The following is a 21,464-nucleotide window of genomic DNA, read 5'->3' on the forward strand; positions in this document are numbered from 1 at the left end:
GAAGAGAGCGAGGCAGAGACGGAGGCGGAGTGGAGCCACTCCTCTCTGCTGTTTGAACTCTACACAGTCTTGGCTCCAGACAGACAGCAGGCCTAGAGGAGACTGTCTGAGCCTTTATGGAGGAGAAAGACAGAGATGCTGCTCTCAGCAGCAGCAACACACTGTCGTACAAAAAGTGTTTTCAACAAAAATGATTGCCAACCTATCATAAAAAAACCCACAACTTTTCTTCTTGTAGCGTTCTCAAACTTCAAAAGGTTTAACCAGTAGTGCGATGTCTCACAGAGCCCACTTTTAAAAACATGTATCCTTATAACTGCACAGTTCAACACTCATTAAACCAGAATCTGAGTGTTAGTGAATGCCTCCATTGCTGAATGTTGGCACAGACCTCCTCACCCCTCCCCCCTTCTCGCTACCACCACCGCCAATCTGACAACCCAACACCAGCAATTATGAAGGAAGCCAGCTAAACCACATCCACCTTGGCTGCAGTTTTTTAAGATTCCAGCAGGCTTGTAAAACTTCTTGGTTTCTCTGCATACATTCCAGTATCACTGTGGCGGTTTCAGGGCGCAGCATCCCCCGGGTCAGTCATGACAATGTCCATTGTGAGACACTGCGGCTGCGGAGACCTGAGACCTGCAGGGACGGGTCTACAATGATGTGCTGAAGAAGGAACACCTTTGGAAGGATTAGCTCAGTAGTTTCATCATTTCCTCTCTCACTGTCCTCAGCTACACTCTCTCCTCTCTGTGCTCATTACCGAGGCTCTTTAGGACCACAAGGACATGTGGATCTTGAAACCTTGCTATGATGCTGCTGATTTTCAATCAGTCTGTAATTTACTCGACAGGTAATGTAGAAATCCCTCTTCTCTTTACCACAAGCAGCCTAAATTGAATGTGAAATAAAAGCTCAGAAACATGGGTATGATTAATGAGATGGTTCATCTTTCAGGTGAATTACGACAAGGGTCGACTTCATAGATGTCTAAGGAAGATCTGTAAACTTATCAAGATAGCAAAGAGATCAAAGAGTTAAATGTAAACAAAGAGCTAGTAATGCAGACAAAACAGGGGGAATTATTATGCGAATACTTTATTATCAATGTGTGAATGGTGTTAGCTTTTTGTCTGGATATTAATAGTATATGAAAACTATACACCAAATCCAGACTCATCCTAATTTTGCTGTATAATTTCTCAAGTTGGTATTGAAAGATTCTTTATCTTTATATATATTTTTATATATAATATATATAAGCCAAAGTGCATTTTCCGTTTTTTTCCTCTTGTCCATACACACATTGCACCATACATAAATAATTACATTGTAAAAATGACTCCATATTTACAAGTATAATATATATTTCATATAATATATAAAACTTTATATTAAATCTAGGTAGATGATATTTGGGATAGTTTGTGGGGTCCATCTGTGTTATCTGTGGTTGTTGAGGAGGATCTCCAGCCAGCAGGGGCAGGACGTGATGAACTGTCTTGAGTAACAGGGACCCCAGCCTTTAGCAAAGCTGATTCGCACGCTGTTGGGGTCGTAGGGTCCGTCCAGGAGGTCAGGGTCTGCGGTGTGCCTTAGCAGACACGATCGATCATAGTCAAACACCTTTATCGAGAAGCCTGGCATCACCTTTCGCACCACCAGAGTTCTGCTGTTAGGCACATCCAGGGTCGGAGAGTTCACAAAAATGGGGTGCTCGCTGCGGTTGTACGCCCAAACGCCGTCCGGCTCTTTGCTGAGGAGGATGCCGTAGCCAATTTTGCCACGTGTGCGCTGAACGGTGCTGCTGCGATGTTCCAGGTTGAGCTGGCCCAGGCAGAAGCCCGTGCCCTGAGGTAGATCATAGAAGATGCTGACAGAGTGCTCGTACACTGTGTAGAGGCGACCCACACGTGTGCGGTGCTCCCAGTACGCCACGTTACACCAGTGGCTCTGCTTAGGGGCATCAGGTGACATACTGGCATCTAGAGGGGACAGAGACAGAGAGATGGTCATTAAACAAAACAAACACAATGGCAAAGAGGCCTCGTAAAAAGGAAGGCTTCAGTTTTAAAGGATTAACTATCTGTTTTATTGTTCGGAGCAGATGGCCACGCTATAAATACTAAAGGAGACGCTGTATTGAAATTGAAGCCTTGTATAAATACCACTGCATATGCATCCATCCATCACACATGTACACAGACAAGCTGCCATACACATCCTGATGGGTGGGAGTGCTGTGAGGTCAGTCTGAACACCTGCAGTGTCCTCCTCTGCCTCAAGAGGGCACTGTTATGATTAAACATTGACCACCCAGCTCTGAGGCTCACCCTGTATTTTCAAAACAGATCATGTTAACTCACATGAATGGAGGACTTACCCTGCTATTCCAATTAAGATTTTGTATGAAATTTTTTTTAAAACTTTTTAAAGAATCTCTTTTACCAGTTCACATTTTAGTAAACACTGCTCGAGACAACTCTTAACCTTTCACTTCACATCTTGTTCCAAAAAGTCTTTGTCCAGTAAATCAGATTGTTAATCCAGCTTTCATGGCTGCAGTCTGAACTCTTTGCAGTGACAGGCCTCAGCACTCCAAAGTGAGTTATAGCTCTCTTGGTGGACTTCTATCTCCACTGCACAGAGAAGACATACAACACTGTTGACTACGTTCAGGGGCTGCTTCAGCCTGCACTGATCCAAACTGTCAGACGTTTCTATGCTCATGAAATCTGTGGTATGAGCGAAGAAGGGAGGCTGATGGAGAAAAGGGTCCCATGATCTCACATCTCACTCTCTACCTTTTGCTTCTGGAGAGATTGGGTACCTCTTCCCTCATTTTCCTCACATTCCACAAGAGTGGGGTGACGGGAGAGGGCCAGGCAGGGGGTCCTCCTCCCCCTCCACCCAGCTCTTCCCCCTGCTGTGGGCCCAGGGACGGCATTCAGCTCCCTGACAACTTAGCACAAGCCCGTGACCTGCTGACCTCCCAGCCTTCATGCTATCAGCTCCCATTAACTCACACACAGAGTGATGCCATTATTTTGCTTCAGAGAGTCTATTGGCACAGAGGATTTAAAGCCTGGGCCTGTGGCCCCATTCCTTTCAGTCTCTCTGCTCACGGGGCTTAATGACCGCCCGCCCCATTAACAAATGCATTTAAGGTGGAGCATCACAGATCCACACAGCAACAAAATGCCTCACTCACCTCCCACCAAACTAAACCTTTCTGCTGGGTGACCCACACTAGTAAAGTTTATACAAAGATTAGCAAAATGATCAGCAGACTTGCAGAGACAAAACGCCCGCTGGTTACGAAGGGGGGAGGAAAAGAGTGAGTGAGTGAGTGAGTGGGGACGTGCGGGGGAGGGGGAAGCTGCAGACAGGCTCTCTGTGTGTTTGCGCACACACTGATGGCTGAAATGACCCCCTCTCTTCAGGGGCCCCAACATGCATGTGCCATTAGTGAATTCCACACTCCAGCTCCTCCACTCTATGCTCAGCTTTTACTTCAGTGTAGCTCAGCCAACAAAGAGCTCAGCCCCAACTTGTTTATGGCCCTCTATTGTCTCAAATCAGATGGAGCCCACACATCAGGGTAAACTCACTTTGAAACTGTGCGCACACAAAGGACCAAATGGCTACTGTCTCCTCCTTTTTAGATGAAAAGAATACAGCAAAAACAATTTGGTCAGTAGTGTCTAGTTTTCACACGTAGCCAAGAATGAAGGTAGCCAGCAAAACTGAGGAAGGACCAGGAAAAGAAATGAGCAGGACAAAGGTTAGAAATGTATCCAATACTAAGCCTGAGCCTGAGGGAGGACAATGAGTGCACCACGAGCCAGGCCTTTTCCTGTTGCCCTGTTGTGTTAGGCGTCTACGTGTGCCTGTGCGCACATGTGTCTGCTTGGAAGGGGGGAAAAATATCAGCCAGTGTGTTTGTGTTTTTGTCCTGAACTTGTGTGTTTTGGCTAGGTGGGGGAGCCGAGGTGAGGGCTCTGAGCGAAGCACTCATTAGATCTCTTTAACAGAGCCGAGGTATCACCAATCGACAGACTGTTTAGACAACATCACCACAGCAACTAAGGCCTCCAGTCCAGAGCAAGAGCTGCTTTCTACTCATTATATTTGGAATACTGAGAGTATGAGGTCAGCTTTAGAGAAACTTTTACTCAGTTTTGAGGACTTCAGTGTTCATTAGGTTTATATAAGCAAGTATGAAGAAAGGTTTAATGTCATTTTATTACTAGAAACTCCTACGGATACACACCAGACCAAGGATCCGCCCACTCCTAAAGCCAGACCTGAGGTGGTGAAGTGAGGGCGTGTGTCTTCCTCCCCTCTGACCACAACACAGACACCCAAGTCTCCTAAACTTCATGTTGGCCTTTCAGAGGTTCTGTTTAAGGGGTGGAGCCAAGACAGGCTGGAAGCAATTACTCGTGCTCTGCATCCATTTAACCCTGCCACCTTTTAACAGCTCCGTTTACCCATTAGAATAGTAGCGCATGTTATTATTGTTATTTTATTCTCAAAAGCCTCTCCTCTTAGTGTCAGTCTCAGAGTCATACGACAGCCACAGAAAGGCTGCTGCACTTCCTGTTCTCACAGCCAGGGGCAACTGTCTTCATGTGAAGAAACTGATCAAATCTACCGTTTTATAAAAACAGACTCAAAGAGTAGAAAATAAAGGAAACTTGTGTTTGAACCAAAATCTTCTATGGCTGGGGCGATAACACTCACACAATCACAAGTCTACTCACATCTTCAAACAACTGAAAGTATCCAGAAGCCCTTATATCAGCACACTACATGTCTAGGTTCAGTCACACGGAAAGCAGATATTTTAAAATATTCCCCAGACAACACAAAGCTCTTGGTGTGCAAAGCTTGATGTCAACAACAAGGCGTGAGCTCCATGGAAACCCAGTGACAATGTTGACATTTCTTTTATCCTGAGGCTTGTCTGATTGGAGGGATCCAAAGTATCAAAGGAAGACATCAGATCTGACAACAAACACAGACTTCTATCAGCAGCAAACAAAGCAATACGTTGGGTTTTGGGAGTGAAACGGACTGAAAAAAATGCTGTTAAAAAATTCACTGTTCTACCTAACAGGTAAAGGGGCGATTACACTGAAATGTACATATTTGTGTACACAGAGTTTATTATTTTATATGAAGACAGAAATTCTCAGCTGGAGTAGAAGTCAAGTAGCGTCACTTAAAGTTCCTGTGAGAAACTTTTCGTTAATTAGGAAATTAGCCCGCTTGGTGGACAAAGCACAGCTCAGTGTGTCTTTTTCAAGTGTATCGCTCATTGGCGATCTTAGCAGTGGAAAATGTAAAAAAGGCAGTTTTTGTAAAGAAGATCGGTAAAGAAACCATTAAACTTCATATAGTAGGTCACATTAAAGCAGGGGTATTGATTTCAGTCTGTTTTATAACCAGCTATAATCTCCTCACAGCAGCTTTATGTTGAGGCATGTGAGTATTTAATGGGGATGGGTACCTTTCACATTTGAAATGATAAGATATCGATACTTGGTACCTGGCAATCGGTATCGTTACTCAACAGTACCAATTTTTGGTACTTTTTGTGTATGTCTGTGTAGTAATAAATATTAATTTGTTTAATATCAAAATCTCAAAGTTTTTTAATTTAACATGAATATTTCTCAATACACAAACTTGCAATGCTGTGTCCAAGTCCAGCATGGAAATGGTATGTATAGAAGTACATCCACAGGTGTCATATACTCAGTGTCAGTAACTTTATCTTTTTTCTTTTTTCACTTTGTGTAGAAATTTGCTGTTTTGGCACCCCTGTGATTAGCATAACATATGAAAGTGGAGAATATCTATGCAACACTAAAGTTAGCTCTTGTTTTCCACCACTCAACTACAGCATGTGTCACTGGCCACACAGCAGCAAACACTGCTCATGATTAAACCCATTAAATGTTTCTCTCTTCTATGATGTAAGACAAGCAGCATGCTGCTAACACAATGACTACATCAAACACAACTTGCCCAAGCCTCTCCCACAGGTTTACATACAATGAAAAGCAGCACACCCTGCTATGAGTTCTTTGCACTTGAGGGCAATATGGTTAATTACTGCCAAGCAGACAAAAATAGAGGCTTGAAAGTTTAAATGGCAATCCTTGATGATCATCCACTAATGCCTTTAAAGACAGCATGAAAAGGAGGTGGGGAGGGAGGCCGGTGAGAGAAGCAGAAAAAGAGCTGCCCCGGGGTAAACACAGCTCCACAGCCTTGGAGTGAGATGAATGGGAGGCTGAGTGTCAGGGACAGGCAGACAAACAACAGCTTCCCCTCCGTGCTAACATCTCCCCACCAAGCTCCGGGGCCACCTCCATTATACTTCATCTCTCCTAATCCAGAGCGAGGAGCAGGGCTGAACTCATTCCTCCAGAACTTTGCTGAGGAGGAAAACAGGAAAAAGAAAAACACTGTTGCCAGTCCCTTTAAGCAGTACAGTGTAGGGGAGGAGAGCAGCAAGCAGAGGAGGGGGAGCAGCAGTCTCTCATCCTGTGCCAAGTATTAGATTCCCCTCCAGCTATTAGACTCTACCAATGAACTGATAGGCTGGGGGGCTGGAGGTAGGGAAGGGGCTGGGAGGACTGGGACTGTGTACCTTGTGGTAATGTGTGTGAGAATTTTGAACAGATGATTTTTTTGGGACATTCCTGCCCCAAAACTCAGATACTTTGTTGGATTAAACTTTTTTACTCAACTAAAATCAACAAAGTGGAAGTAAAGTAAAAGCCTCCCTCTCCTGTTCAGGGCCAAGAATGGCTTTAATTCTGTCAACAATGGCTCCTACCGACTGACTATAACCCCTAAGCAGGCCACTTTTAGGCAGGCTGGCGTCTGGGCTATCGCTGCATCAAAGTCGGCTTTATCAGACAGACATGCTAACTGGAGCTGCTCTTATATGTCTATGGATTTTTTTCCCCTGAGGTCTGGCTTTTTTTCCTGCAGTGTGAGAGATAGAGAGAGAAAGACAGAAAAAAAAGGGAGGGGGGTGCGCTGGGGAAACTGAATCCAGTCACCAAGCCTGGTTGGTCACAATGGGAATGCTTTATATTGTCATCCACTTCCTCTCCACTTTCCCTCTGTTTCTGTTTTGGGGCAACCCGACGAGGGAGGAAAAGTGCTGAACCCTTGATAGCAGATAACTAACAGAATCCATAAATTAAATCAATAAACAAGAGAGGGTGTAAAGAGAACAGGAAGCAAAGGAGGCTAATATGGAGGAGCCGTCTGGGCGCGCAAGTAAGAGCCTGCTGGTTTGAGGGAGAAGGCTCTTTTTTTTCCTTCTCCTTTTTCTTCAGGGGAAGAGAATGTGCTGCTCATTTCCTCAAAGTTTCCTCCATGGCTCTGCAATGTGTCAGAGACATAGAGCACAAGTGATGGCAGTGATGCAAGCGAGGCCAACGTGAGTCCTCCAGGGCACGTAAAAAGCTCTGTGAAAACTGTGGGGTATGTTTGGAAAAGTCATATCTACAGGCGGCGGTAAAAACCGTCAGAATCTGAGAGCGCACAAAAAAGCAAAACACTGAGTGAACATCCTGCTGGGTGGCTGTGCCCTTTCACCTCCTCACACAACCTATCTGTTTGAGTGAGTGTGTTTGTTTGTGAGCGTGTGTGTGTGTGTGTGTATGAGAGAGAGGTACGAGCCAAGAAGGCTGGAGCGTTTGAGTAGAGGAGACCCTGCACATTCCTGAACTCCCCCCTCCTCCTCTCCCTGTGCCTCCTAACTTCCTACTCTGGTTAGGACTGTGGGGGGTGGGGGTGCAGCAAAAAGTTGCTTTATTTCTTGTCTTTTAAGGGTCTTTTTGGGTCAGAAGTCTTAATAAATCACACAGAGAGACAAATGTTAGCTGTTTGGTCTGCAACTTCTGAAAACACCTCGTGTTATGAATTCATACTTTTCTTCAGGGATGAAAAGAACGACTCACACGGAGGGAGTAAACCCACCTTAGCTGGGCTAAATACTCAAGCTATGTTGAAAGATGGGTTTCAAGTGAACAATAACAAGGAACTCTATTATTAAGAGTTATGTTAGTCTGACTAATTTAAGGCGAAAGGAAGGTATTTGGTTTCCAGTGGGCTGGGAGGTGGGCTGGCTATGATGGACAGAGTTGCCGTTTAAACAATGGTTTCCTATTGATCGACCCAGTGGATCAGAGTCCGTGAGGAGAATGTGTTCTGTCAGGATAATGTGGCACCGGAGTTTCTGTTTCAATCACAACACTTGCTGGGCTGTAACCCACACTGCTCCACGGCGGGCATCCAGACACCAGCTCCCAAAACAAAGACAACTGCCCTCCCCACCCCACCACCCACCCCTACCATATCCCTGACAAGTTAGCCCGTTCACAACAAGCGAGACATTCATTAAAAATGCAGGAGTGAACATTTCCAATAATTCACAAAGTCCTTCCCCTGTCAACATCTGCAAAAAATCTTGAAGCTAAAGGGAATGGCAGGATTTCATTAAGTAAATTATGTACTGGCAGTCACAGAGAGGGGAAGAGGGGGAAGCTACAGCCAGACCTCTAATCTAAACCGTACCCTGAAATGCGACAGTCTGACTGCACGTACTGAGCCACACAGCCAAGACTTGAGAAACGCAGACAAATAACATAAGTGAAACACACATTACAAAAGTAAATATAAGTCTCCCCGGGGGACATTATCAATGAAAAAAAGCACGTTTATGATCTGTAATGACTACTAGCAAAAACTTGATCCCAGAGTACAATCTGCCTTTTTAGGTCATGCTGTGCGTACATCCTGAGGACATACATAGTTGTACATGCTAAGGAATTAAGATATCCTGGAGAGAAAAAGTGAGCTAAGCCTTTGTGAACAACACATTATATGGAGATATTTTGCTCTTCTACCACTCAAAACAAACAAAAACATATCTGTCCTGATTTAAAAGGCATCATGTTTTAGGAACAAGATCAAAGGCTCCAAACATCTGTCCAATATATGTCTATCATACTTGGCCCCATGTTCGGACAAGGGAGAGGAATGAAGATGCAGCGCCAGTAGATCAAGTACAAGATAAGTGGAGAGATGGGAAAAAAAAAATCAAGTCCCTGTCTCTCAGCATGCACATGTATAGGAGGAAAAATAAAGAAGACCTTGATAGATTGGAAGTTTAGTGTTCACCCATCAAAAAAAGCCCCTACCCTTTCCCTCAGGCTGTAAAAGGCTTGTGTAGAGATGTCGACTGACATGGGCCCCAGCAGTTAATCCACACACAGCAATCTGGAGGCTCAAAGAATGTGCTAGCTATTCTGAGTTTCAAAAATACTGACAGCCATAGGTTCAGGCACAACTGTCAATGCTCCTCTGGGGAGAAAGGGGGAAAAAGTCTTCAATCTATTTTCGCTAGCAATCACACCACAGGGCTCAATCATGGCTGGCCTTGGCTGGTGACTGGATTTATAATTGTGGGTAAAATGGTCAGAAAATAAAAACAGCATCCACTATTGGCACCACCTTCCCTAATGCTTGCCAGGCTAACACATTTACAGTGGCCTGCTCAAATAGAGTATTGTTCCCCCTCTCAGCCTTGAGAGGAGGCTCACTAAAACACTAAACTAACAGTTGGACATTCCTTACATTTTTAATGGCATTGCACGCTCTTTATTTGTTGCTCTAACCCTTTGCCCTGAGCTGAATGAATGGAGCTATTGGTGCAGGCCTGCGGTGTGAAGGAAGAGAATATGGTAACAGCAGCCCTCCCTGAGCACGACACGATTAGCTCACTTACTTTGTTTGCTAAGGTAGAATATGGGGCAAAAATTACAGCCTGTGCACACCTCCTGTTATTTCTACACACTCTATCTGTGTGGTGAGTCCTAAAATGAAACACAGGCCAACTTATTCTGGCCCAGCACAGTATTCTGTGTAAATTCAAATGACAAGCACAGCACTGTAAGCTTAAGACTCATAGTGGTGTATGAGGCTGTAGATTTATCTTTATCTGCGAGCTCTTTAGATGTTAGTCAAATACCCAGCACCACTGGCACCACACTGGCTTGCCAAGTGGACACAGATAAATACTAAACTCAGCAGGCGAGTTTCTGTTGACATGTAAAGGTTTTCAGGCCTCTCCAAGGGCTGCTTTAGATTAGCATGGCTTTCACTCTGCACGGAGGGGTCACATTACCTCACTATGTCTATGGCCTGTGTTGCTGGTTCTGACTGAGATTCAACTCTAAATGCAGAATCAGGAAAGAAACCCAACTGCATTCACATTTCCTGAGGTTTTGTGTAAATGTAAAGGATTGTTGTAGGTGCTGCTAATCTTAACTTGGCTCCTACGCTGGAGTATTGAGAAGGGGATAAAAAGAATGGAAGATCCTGAATTGAAAAGTCCTTGCAGTTCAATACACAAATGAAATACACTTAAAAGACATCACAATACAGCACCACTAAAAACATTACTTCCTTCAAAGCACAACATTATACATGTAATATTTATTCGCAAATAGATAGGAAATAGGTAATGTAGATTCTACTGGGGATACTCAATGTCATAACCTCTGAGAGAAACATCTGAAAGAGGATTTTGGGCCCAGCACAGGCGAACAATGCTGAGAAAGGGAAAATGAAAAATGGCCTTATCGCTCTTATCAATGGCTCTTTTTCTATGTGTATGTGTTGCGTAAGAGGAAACGGAAGCCAGCCTCCCAGGACAGGAACGGATACTTGAGACGAGGACTGTGGGTACAGACCCTACATCACTACACAGAGAATGGATCACAAGACCCTTCAGGATATATTGCTACAACCCCTGACGCCCCCAGGTTAAAATGGACTCTGCAAACTGGACATGACAAACGGGATGAGGAGAGCCCCCCATGTCCCCAGAGATGCTGGCCTTCTCTTTAACATTCCTCAGTCTCCCCTCACTGTCAAAGGGGCAATTCACCGCCCTGTGCTGCTACAAAACCCAGGCAGCTTTTTTAAACAGGATGTTTGTCTGAGGCCTCCTTCCCCTCAAATAAACAATCCGCAAAACCTGATTTCGGGAGGCAGGGTGGAAGCACTCGAGTCACATTATTTCCACATCCCGTATCCTGGAGCACTGGGGCTCCTGAGGGAGTGTGGGCGGCCAGGCGCTGTGAAGGCTCGGTGCTGCGGTGGAAACCTGAGGCCAAGTGCCCAGCTAAAGGGGGAGACAAGCCGAGGCAGCATCACTCCAGGGTCTGGAGCAAAGGGGGGTCATGCATTGCTGACATGCTGATGCAGTTGTCACTCCATCAGATCCTTCACGTGTTTGAGTAACTTCTGTGAACTGATGCTACTACTGCAGTCTGCACGTTAGACAAGACGTGTTTTATGTACTCTCCTTTTACACACATGACTCAAGTAGAAAATATTTGATGAAATGTAATCCAAATCATCATTTTGATATTGATTTGAGTGTGTTGGAAATGATTTCACCTTGATAATGTCACTCAGCATTTCTGAGTCTGAAGAAAAGGCTAGGTAAAGAGCCATCAATAAGACACTGAGACTGTTCATATGAACTGAAGGGGTAACCTTAGACTAAAAAAAAGAATGAGAACAGTTCAGCACCAACTAGAGGTGAAAATTTTCTAGGTTTACACAGCAGAGTGACAATTTCCCTGGCTCCATAGCTGGAGTCACATGCTTTTAAAATCAAACCAACGAGCAAGGGTGCACTCTAAACAACCTCAGCCAAGAGGCAGCATCACATGCACTGATTAGGCTGTGGATTACTTCTATGCATTCCCACTTTCTCTAACGGACAGGACTGATTTGACGCTTGGTGCTGAACTGAGATTTGTATTGGCTGCACAATTCTATTTGCCTTGCTCTTGAGAGTAATTCAGCTGGACCTAAATGTGCACTCTTAGGAGACATGCAACTCAAAATGTATAAACAGAAGTGTCCAGAAGGGTTTCTACAGTCCCAGCACCTGCGTGCTGTTCATTGAGTAATCTTCTCTGTGGCTCACAGCAGGCCCTGCCCATTTATCAACTGACTGCCTTATTCTGCCTGGAAGAATCAGTCAATACTTGACTGGACCTGACACAGTGGCTGTCTGCAGATGAGACTTCTACAGCGACAGCACTGGCTTTTCCTCCAGAGACAGACATGCAGCTGGAGCAGAGCGCTGTATGATTGCTCTGTGAGAACTCTGCTTGTGCCCTCTTCTCTCCGGTAAGCGCAACAGCACTCTGTGTTATCCTTGCCTTATAAATTTCAATCTTTCCGCTCCTCCTGTCCAACTTTCCTACACGCTCAGGAAGGTGCAGGTAAGAGGAAAATGAATAAAGGACAGTGCTTCAGGTCACTCTGCATGTCCTGTAGTCACCTGACCCAGTAAATGTGAAGGAGCCCCTCCATTCACCTCAGTGATCTCACCTCACACCAACATGAGCGTGTACACACAGTGTTATGCTGACAAATTCCACTAGGTTGATGGAGGACACAACCTCTGAGGAGTGAAGAATGTAGGCAGACTAGAGCCATGACGCTTTTAATCCTGCACAGAGGGAGGGCCTGCATCGTATGTTAATCACCATACACACTCTGAAAAACACCATAATGTCGATGACTGAATTCCTAAACAGCAATGCATAAACATGTTGCATGCAAGCCTGGGCTGGCTAGAGGAGGGTTATGTGAGTGCCCCATGTTAATGATTACAAAAGTGCCAAACATAAAGAGCCCCTGATGTCAGACACAATGTGACTGACATAATTAAAGTGAATGTGTAGAGGGAAAACACCCACTCAGACAGTCATACAGGAAGCAATGAGACCTGCTTCAAAGGGTCTCACTCTGATGTCCACACGACGAGGCTCAAGCGCTGAGGAAACAGGTGTGAGGCCAGACTGGGAGGGCAGCACCAGCAAAGGCACATCCCCTCACACACACATACTGTGTATGCACTGACTCGAAAGCTGGGCCTGCTCATGACGTAAACAGACATAGCTAGACTGTCTGGGGGAGTTGGCTTTCTCCAAAAAAGTTGAAACAGGTGTCAATGATCGAAACATCTGAGCCTAAATGTACGAGTATTACATGGAGAAATCAATTTCAGAGCGCACACATTTAGCCTCCTTATAGTGCAGGATAAGAAAACACATGTAGCTTCCCTCAAGTGAAGTTGTAACTTTAACCCAACAGCACAGAGTCCAGATCATTTAGCTATTCATAAACTATTTTCACATTCCACAAAAATAAATCACAGTACTGTGCTGAGGATTGTAGTAAAACAAGCATTGCCAACGAACAAATCAGTTCTGATCAGCTTTTTTGCTTCTATATGAGGCAGAAGAACACTCGGAGGGTATTTCTGTAGCCTTGAGCTGCAAACTGTAGTTGATAATTTGTCTACACTCCACCCATACACCAAGTGCCCCCCAGACTTGCTTTAAAGAGGTTTACTTGTTCCTGCGTGAGGGGTGGAGTCTGGATCCCATACAACTCCGGTTACACACACACAGACACCCTCTCTACGCGAGCTGCAGGGGGATTCACAGGGAAAGTCATCTCCAGGTCAGCAATACATTCAACACATGATAACTTGACAATATGCAGTGCAGACCTGGATGTTCAAGCAGAACTAAGTAGGCTCTATGAGCAGGCATGGGGGTTCTTGATGGTGAACTGTATGCTGTGCATGACAGAATTTGACAAATACTTTAATATTTATTGTATGCTAACACAGAGCGGAATCCCACAGTCTGAGCGAAAAATGAGCAGAGACAAACTGGCGACACAGATTAGCTCACAGCTCTGAAAAGTACCACCCCATAGAGCACTGGTCGCCATCTTCCTTGTGTCCAAACGGCCTTATGTCCCAGCCAGTGCACAATGATCCAGCCCGGCCTGAACAAGCAGCAACACAGTTGGGAGAAACTAAAGCCCTGCATGTCTAGATCCTCCCTCCTCACCACAGTCTCTAAGGAATTGTGGTGCACGCTTTGACAAGCCCCTCATTTGTTGACTCAGGGAGTGTCGCCGGGCCATGCTGAGGTGGTGACAGCATGTGTACTGGCGAGGAGGGGGCCTTAGATGCCTGAAAACTTCACTGTCAGGTAATTAAGCGAACTGCTCAATGTCCAGGCCTTGGAGCCATGGCAGACCCCAGAACAGGAAATGCTGTGCCCTGAAAGCCCCAAAATGAGGGCTCTGACTGCTGGTCCACATGATACTGTGCATGCTAGCAGCTACGAGGGGGGAGGCATGCTCACTCTGTGCCACGAGAAAGGAGTGTTTCATTTCAAGTCAGAGGACAGGACTGTTTTTACTAACTTCCTTTGGTGTGGGCCCATTCACAGGAGCCACTCAATTTCCCTAGGCCCACCCCTCCCATGCAGCTAGGCTGGATAGAGTTGTATGCAAGGGACTGTGCACATGCATGTGCACAACTATGTGTGCTTGTGTGTGTTCCTGAGTGAGCTTGGATCTTATTACAGTTTGATCCCACTCAAATATTTCTGAAAGAAAAACAGAGGAGGGGAGGCCGGCTCTGAGGCCAGCACACACGCCCCACTGAACCTCTGCACCGCTCACAATGAAACCTTTATCTTTAAAGCTCTGACTCCTCCTAATGACCCTTAATGAGACGGAATGAAGTGCGACATCAAAATGAAATGACCTTGTTAAGTTTGCATATTCATCTTGATATACTCAATAGCCATCTAGAGTGAAACACTGAATTCTTGTTGAATCAGACTAAAAAGACATAAAATACTTAAACCACACTTCAGAGGCAGACCACTTTGCACCATTCATCCACTGCATTGTACGTCTAAAAAGCCACCAAAAATAAATGCCACCTACTCTTTCAATATGCTCTGAAACACAGAAAAAAGGTACTCACAAAGGTGGTGTGAGGAAACTTCAAAGACACCACTACTGCTAAAATCAGTGAGAGACATCTCAGATGTAAACTCCTTAATTGGCTGACAGACGATTGAGGAAACACCCACCTGAGAAATCGCCCGTTGTGATGTTTGGTGAGCTGGTGGCCTCGGTTTCAGTGTAAGACAATGTAGAGTCTGACAGATCTGTGAAGGATGAAACAGAAATTAGCTCTTCATCTGCAATTTGGAGCTCTCATCTACTGGAGAGGCTTAAGAGCTTCTGAAGGGGGCATTTCGACCAACAAACGGCTGTCATTTCATTCTAAATTCAACATAATCAAAACTTAGTAGGGCCACAACTCATTAAAGAGAACCTGGCCCACATATCTCAAACAACCCACAGTGCATCTGACCCATATCCACACTGGCTCTGTCTGCCATGCTGATATTGTACCACATGCTGACCTCAGCCTCATCTCACAGTTAATTTGCTCTTAGAAGGTAGCTTTACCTTAATACAGCTGTAAAAATGTTCAGGCTACTCTATTTATTTTTCTTCCTGATAGTTTGGAGCCTACACAGTAGAATGATTGTTCACACCCAGATTCACGTGCTCAAAATATCCATAATCCCAGTAGATAATATCAAATATAGTACTAAAGATTTACACCTAACTGCTTAGCAATCAAAATTTTAAATATTTCAGGCAGGATAGCTGTCAACACTGAAGGAAAAAGGATAAAGTGAAGATGATCCTGAGTGTGTTTTGTGTCTTACCCAGTGGCTTGTGTTCTTCATTAGGGGAAAGCCTCGAATAAGGAGGTGGGGGTGACTCTGTAACGCAAAACAATCATATCAGTAACCCATAAAGGAAAGGAACATTCTCTATCAAAACTCAGAGGTTAAATTCAATACTTGCAGTGAACCGCCAACCAGAAAAAGATGAATTTTTATGGTCAACAAGAAAACAACTGTGCCATCACGTTCAATGTGTCTGCTGTAAACGTGGGAACTTTGTAATACCCACAAGGCTGTGTGGATTTTATTCATCTTCGAACTTATACTCTAAGGTAACCAAACATTGTTAATATCTAATGTTATGAGTAGAGTTATGGCTAAAAGTCCAAAAAAGCAGAGAGACAAATGCCATCAGAAAACAAAATCTCAGTCCAACAGAAGGGCTTCAACAAAAAACTACTAACATATTTGCAGTTTCAGTTAAAAGTGTACTTCAGACAACATGTGAAGCATTATAGCTTTGGGTCTGCAGAGCTAAATCAAATCATTCAGTTTGAAAGCTCATTAAAAAGCTAATAAAGCCAACTGAAAACTGCACATTTGTTTCTGGTGAGAATTAACTCTATGACTGAAGTAGCTGTTACAGCAACCACAAAGACTAAACAGAACTATTGGCTGAGTGGTGAAATGAATCCTAGAAAAAAAACCTCTGCTTTTTGACTCCACTGTGTTCACAGACCTTGATTTTATCCACTGAAGAGCAAAGAAGAAGATGAAAATCTGACACACACACACACAGAAGAAGGAAAAGCACAAAGGAAAGAAAACTTTGTGAGCACACTGTGACCTCGCCTACAGGGAAAAGGAGAAGGAGAGAGCATAATAGCAGCGGGTCCTTTAAGAGTGGCGGCAGTAATTGCTGGGATCTGAACTCAGTCACTCAGATACACAGCTAGTCAGTCTGGCGCCAGTAGTATGCAAACTGTATATTATCACCACTCCTTCACCTAAATAGCATGAGGGGACCTCCTCAGGACAAAAGGGCTTTTAAAGCGCAACTTGAAACTGAGCTCATTTGAAAAGTATAATGCCTGGCAAAATAACAGGAAAAAGTTTTTGTCTACTTCAAGCAGAGGTCTTTGCAACACATTACAAACTGGTTTATTCCTTTACACATCAGAGAAAAACATACAACACAAGTTCAATTTAGAGTTGTTCTTAAAAGGAACGTTCAACAGTTCCAAAGTGCTCTAACTCAACCTGTTTTTGTAGCATGACTTAATTTTTCTTATGAAATCTGTCTATTTGGTGTTGTAAACATATAATTCCAGAGCTTGTGCTTTCACACTTGCAAACAAGGTAAAAGCAAGTGATAAAGGTCTTAATTCAAAGTCCCTCTTCTTGAATAGCATGAAAGAAATACCAGCACTATCGGGCCACGCATGAGCGCATGTGAGCTATGTCTACTACAGGCCTCAGTCCCAATATGGGGTATGTGCCCCCTGTGCCTCTCCTTACAGTTTATCCTGCTAGTGTTAGTGGAAAGAAACTCTTTAAGCAGTGCATGACATCTACTTCAACAGAGAGGACTTAATTCCTGGTTTTGCTATCTTACACATTATTTTATAAAGCACAAACACTATGGTTTAACATAATATCAGACAAGATGGTGGGACACGAGGGTAAATTCAACATCAGTTTCCCACATTTACAGACTATGAATTTTGATATTGTTGGACTTCTGATTTGAAGTGCTTGTCACAGCCAGCTGGCTCTTGTAAACATGGATGTTATGGAAAATCCACATCCTGTGCCAGATACAGAAATACTGACGCTTGCATCTTTACATATGATACCACACCTTGTCATCAGGTCAGTGAGGTCGAGTGGACCAGCGTGTAAGGTTTGCCAAATCACAGGCCTGACCCTCTGCCAAAACTCTAACTGTTTAGCGTAGGTCAGAGAGGTTCTGCCATAGATAGCTCATTGATTGTGGAGTTAAAGTTGGACTCTCTACTAAACTAAAGTAACCTATGCCACCAGGTCCACAATCATCAACATATCATACACTGTTGATATGCCAACCTAGAAATGACCCTGCAAGAACTGGAAACAACTTCACTCGGCATCCACCTGAAGGCAGGTCAGATAAGGTAGTGTAAGAAGAATTTGTTGAGGAAAAAAAAAAAGAGTAATCCAAAGATACAGACTTCTTCAATACAAGGCTGGAATCTTGGAATCTTGCAGACCAAATAGTGTTGCACCAAACTGCTCAAAAACAACTGTAAAGACCAGGAAAGTCTTCAGAAGTAACAAAAATATTATAATGATAAAGCATTTTACATTAAATTTGGCGTTGTCTTCAAAGTAATAACTGGAGTTCTATTACAGTACCAAACTGGCAAAAAATTGAACAGAACTTGTGATGGTTTGGTCAAGCAAGCTTGTTACTATAAATCTGCCCACAATGATGACTTTTGTAATCATTAACATTTCTATCCAACAGCCAGCAGGTTTCCATGTCTGTATAAAAGTAAGCAGAGAAGGGGTTACTATAGCAGGAAACACTTTCTCAGGTCATCCAGTGTATCTGGTAGATTTATTGACACGAGGAACAAAAAATACTTGGAAAGTGAGAATCTTAGAGGAAAATGCGGAACAAAAAATTCAGAGAAACTCTTCGTTGAAGACACAAAGCTGCCTTGTTGACTAGAAAGGGACTACCTGGTGACCTGGCCTCAAAGTCAGGCCTGTGAGATGCTACATTGAAACACTGTTTGTGTACTGGCAGAAGCCCTTACCTGGCCCACAGAGCCGGCTGTAGTGATAGGGGTTGCAGCATACTGTTGGACTGTCCAGGGCTCCAAAGCTCTTGCACTCACAGAGTGGTTTGAGCTGGGCATGGTGCTGGAGGTCGGACCAGCGGTACAGTTTACACACAAGCAGCTGAGGAGACGCCACATGGCCGCCCAGCCTCAGCTCTGTCTGGGAAATCATAACACAGTCGCTCGGCATCCCTCCTCTGGACTCCACTGCCTCCAGTAAGGTATCCAGCGCCCTTTCCTTGAGCTTTTTCAAAAGAGAGTATGTGGCTGATTTCAGTTCCTCCTCCAACACCGTCCGTGGCATCGCCTCCGGTGCCTCGGGAGACCCGCAATCCCGCGGCCCAAGGCTCCTCAGCACGAAGTGACACGACCCCGGTTCCCTGGTACCCTGAGCCGTGTATGGACCCCTGAGCTCGGAGTGGTCCCGGTCTTTGAATAAGCAGCATGTTACTGTCCTGCATTCTCTGTCCTGCGTGGAGCGGGGGCTCCCCTGCTCGTGAATGCACCCCGCACCCCCATCTTGGTCCGACGTGACCCCCAAGCCGCTGCTCTCCGCGGGGCTGCGGGTGCACACACCCCCTGTGTCCCCTACAAGAGACCCGCTAGGGGTCATCGGTCTGAGCTCCGTTTTGGGAATTTTCTCTGGGTTGTTTCCGAACAGATCGTCCCTACAGCCCTCACTACTTTTGCCATTTCCATCTTCCCCTTCGGTTTCTGGGATCAAACGGCTTCTCCAGAGTCGCCGCACAAGACCTGAGCGTTTCGTCCTGAACATACGACAACTTGAAAATCTATTAGAGGGTTTTATTTTGTACGGAGATCCGAATACTACAGCTGCTTCTACGGTCGTTGTAAAACATTAATGTTTGTGAAATGCCGTGCAATGCATGCACAGCCAACTGACAAGCATTGGTGGCAAAACCGCAACATTAGACTGAAGGCTATTTTGTTGCCTTTACTACAAAATCGCGCAATAAATGCACTGCAGCATTCCGGTCAAAATGCACTCATTTGGCCACTGTAAATAACCAAGGGAGTGGAACTGCGATTCATAATCCAGGATCACGGCGGAGTTGTTTATATATTCATTACAAACGAGGAAAGGGGCTAGAATACACTATAAAATAAAACGATATTCTTAGAAACATAATTCAAAGCCAGCAGCCTTTAACCCGAGACGACAACTCGCAGCCTCAAACAGTTTCGGACTTTTAACAACCTCAAATCTACTTTCTACACCGGCACGCAGAGCATGAGGTACTTCGAGGAGATTTAATCCCAAGAAAATGCACTGGAAGTCAGGATCCTTGTCGTCTCCTCGAGAGGTCAGAGCACTTCTTTGATTCTTTTACAATCCCACCGACATATCCATGCGAAGCGAGTTGAAACTGCACGAACAGGATCAATCCGGGGCTCGATCGCGCTTCTGCTTCTCTACTCAGATCTAAACCAAACTGCAGCCCCGATGTCTTTCTTCCTTCGGTCCTCTCTTTCTCCCCCCCCTCTTCCTCACACACACACATACACACACGCACACACGGGGCCCCCGAGGAGAGCGGTGGAGCCATTGGCTGACTACCATCATGTGCTAGTCTAGACACTTTGGCGGCTGAGCTGCACTGATTGTTGCGCAAACAAGGCTCAAGTTTCCAACTCTTAAAGGCGAAACACCCTCCTCTAGTTTTTAAGTTAAACTTACTGCAACGTACTTACATCTATGCTCTCGGAACAAAGTGTTGTAGAAAACAACTAATCCTAAGATTTTCTGCTTTTTTTCCTTCATTAAAAACTCAAAGGTCAATTTTTTATATTAATGGTTACAATGAAACATGCTTTAGCTGGAAAGTTGCATGATATGAGAACTGACTAAATTTAATTTTGTGACTTTCATGAGGCAACAAAACAAGAAAGAAAAACACATTATGCAAGTGCTCAAACAAAAGCAAGACAAAAAGGGAATTATTTTATAAATGCAGTGATTTTGTGATATTATAGCTCTGTAAACCAGGACAGAAGACTTTTATGAGTTTATCTCTGAGAGAATTTAACCTGTGACCTAAAATCTGGCATTAGACTGCGTAGTTATAGGAAATTAATTTTTTGCTTTAACAACATGTTCACAGACTTAAAGATGAGGAAGTAGCCAAAAAATTGTTGAAAATCAGTTCCCAGACCTCACGATAAGAAATTTTTAAATTGACACAAGTTAAACCATAAGTAAAGATATACATGTATGCCAAGATTAGAACAAAAGTGTAAATGTAAAGTAATTTGAGTATAAGTACACACCAAATAAGAGTGGATGTGTTTTATAGGGTATGCTTAGTATAAAATGACTTTTAATCAGGTTTTAAAATAGAAAAAAATTCTTGTCATCTTTTCTGGAAAAAACTACATCATAGAAGCACTATTTTGATAACAGCTCAAACATATATTCAGACTTTAGTATTACGTAAAGTATTAGTTTAGGTCAGTCACCCTCTGTGACCCTTCTGAACATCAGTAGGGATAGCCTGTGTCCGATAGGGTATGTTCAGTGGCACACAGAGGAACTTCTGCTCTATGACTGTCAAAGCCTGACTGCTTTATCAGTTATGCACTATGAACCACCCATATGTCCCTCCCATGTTTTAGGCATTTCAGGCCAAATGCTTAAAGAAGGCAAATATGTCAAAAGAGTAAATTTATATTTTTTGAAAAAAGCAAATCTGACCTTTTACACTTTTTAAGGTAACAGTCATCATGTTGGCTGGAGACTCAGCAGGTGAACTGTTCCCTAGTGTCGTCTCCTCCAGTCTGTCTCCACCTTATCTCAAACTTCTTCTCTTGTTGGAACAAACAACAAACAACAGGGAACTCCTGTTTCTGTTGCAACTCTTACAAGCTTTCTACTGCAACAGGCACACATGCACTGATGCTTTTGTAAAGAAGATGAAGCTCAAAGACACAAAACATTTTAAAGTTGTAATGCTTTCAGGTATACTTTGTCTTTATAAAC

The 21,464-nt window shown here is 44.1% G+C and overlaps 1 protein-coding gene across 1 annotated transcript; it reads right to left on the minus strand.

The window, feature by feature from the left end:
• Positions 1 to 1,147: 1,147 nt before the first annotated feature.
• On the minus strand, positions 1,148 to 19,973 carry smad6b (SMAD family member 6b). The gene is made up of 4 exons (XM_074677423.1): positions 18,443 to 19,973; positions 15,681 to 15,737; positions 15,030 to 15,107; positions 1,148 to 1,988 (listed from the first exon to the last, which is right to left on the minus strand). The coding sequence occupies exons 1-4, from the start codon at positions 19,239 to 19,241 to the stop codon at positions 1,447 to 1,449; spliced, it is 1,476 nt and encodes a 491-aa protein (XP_074533524.1). The 5' UTR covers positions 19,242 to 19,973; the 3' UTR covers positions 1,148 to 1,446.
• Positions 19,974 to 21,464: the final 1,491 nt, after the last annotated feature.

Source organism: Halichoeres trimaculatus, unplaced genomic scaffold, assembly GCF_033239565.1.
Source record: "Halichoeres trimaculatus isolate MK-OKI-2021-1 unplaced genomic scaffold, fHalTri1.1 fHalTri1_scaffold_10, whole genome shotgun sequence".
NCBI classification, from domain to species: domain Eukaryota; kingdom Metazoa; phylum Chordata; class Actinopteri; order Labriformes; family Labridae; genus Halichoeres; species Halichoeres trimaculatus.

Bases quoted from the DNA above. Each gene is read 5' to 3' on its own strand.
- smad6b (XM_074677423.1), bottom strand. From the start codon at position 19,241: ATGTTCAGGACGAAACGCTCAGGTCTTGTGCGGCGACTCTGGAGAAGC. The intron at 15,738-18,442 runs GTAAGGGCTTCT...TTTGCGTTACAG, and splicing joins CAGCCGGCTCTGTGGGCCAG to AGTCACCCCCACCTCCTTAT. The intron at 15,108-15,680 runs GTAAGACACAAA...CATCCTTCACAG, and splicing joins TGAAGAACACAAGCCACTGG to ATCTGTCAGACTCTACATTG.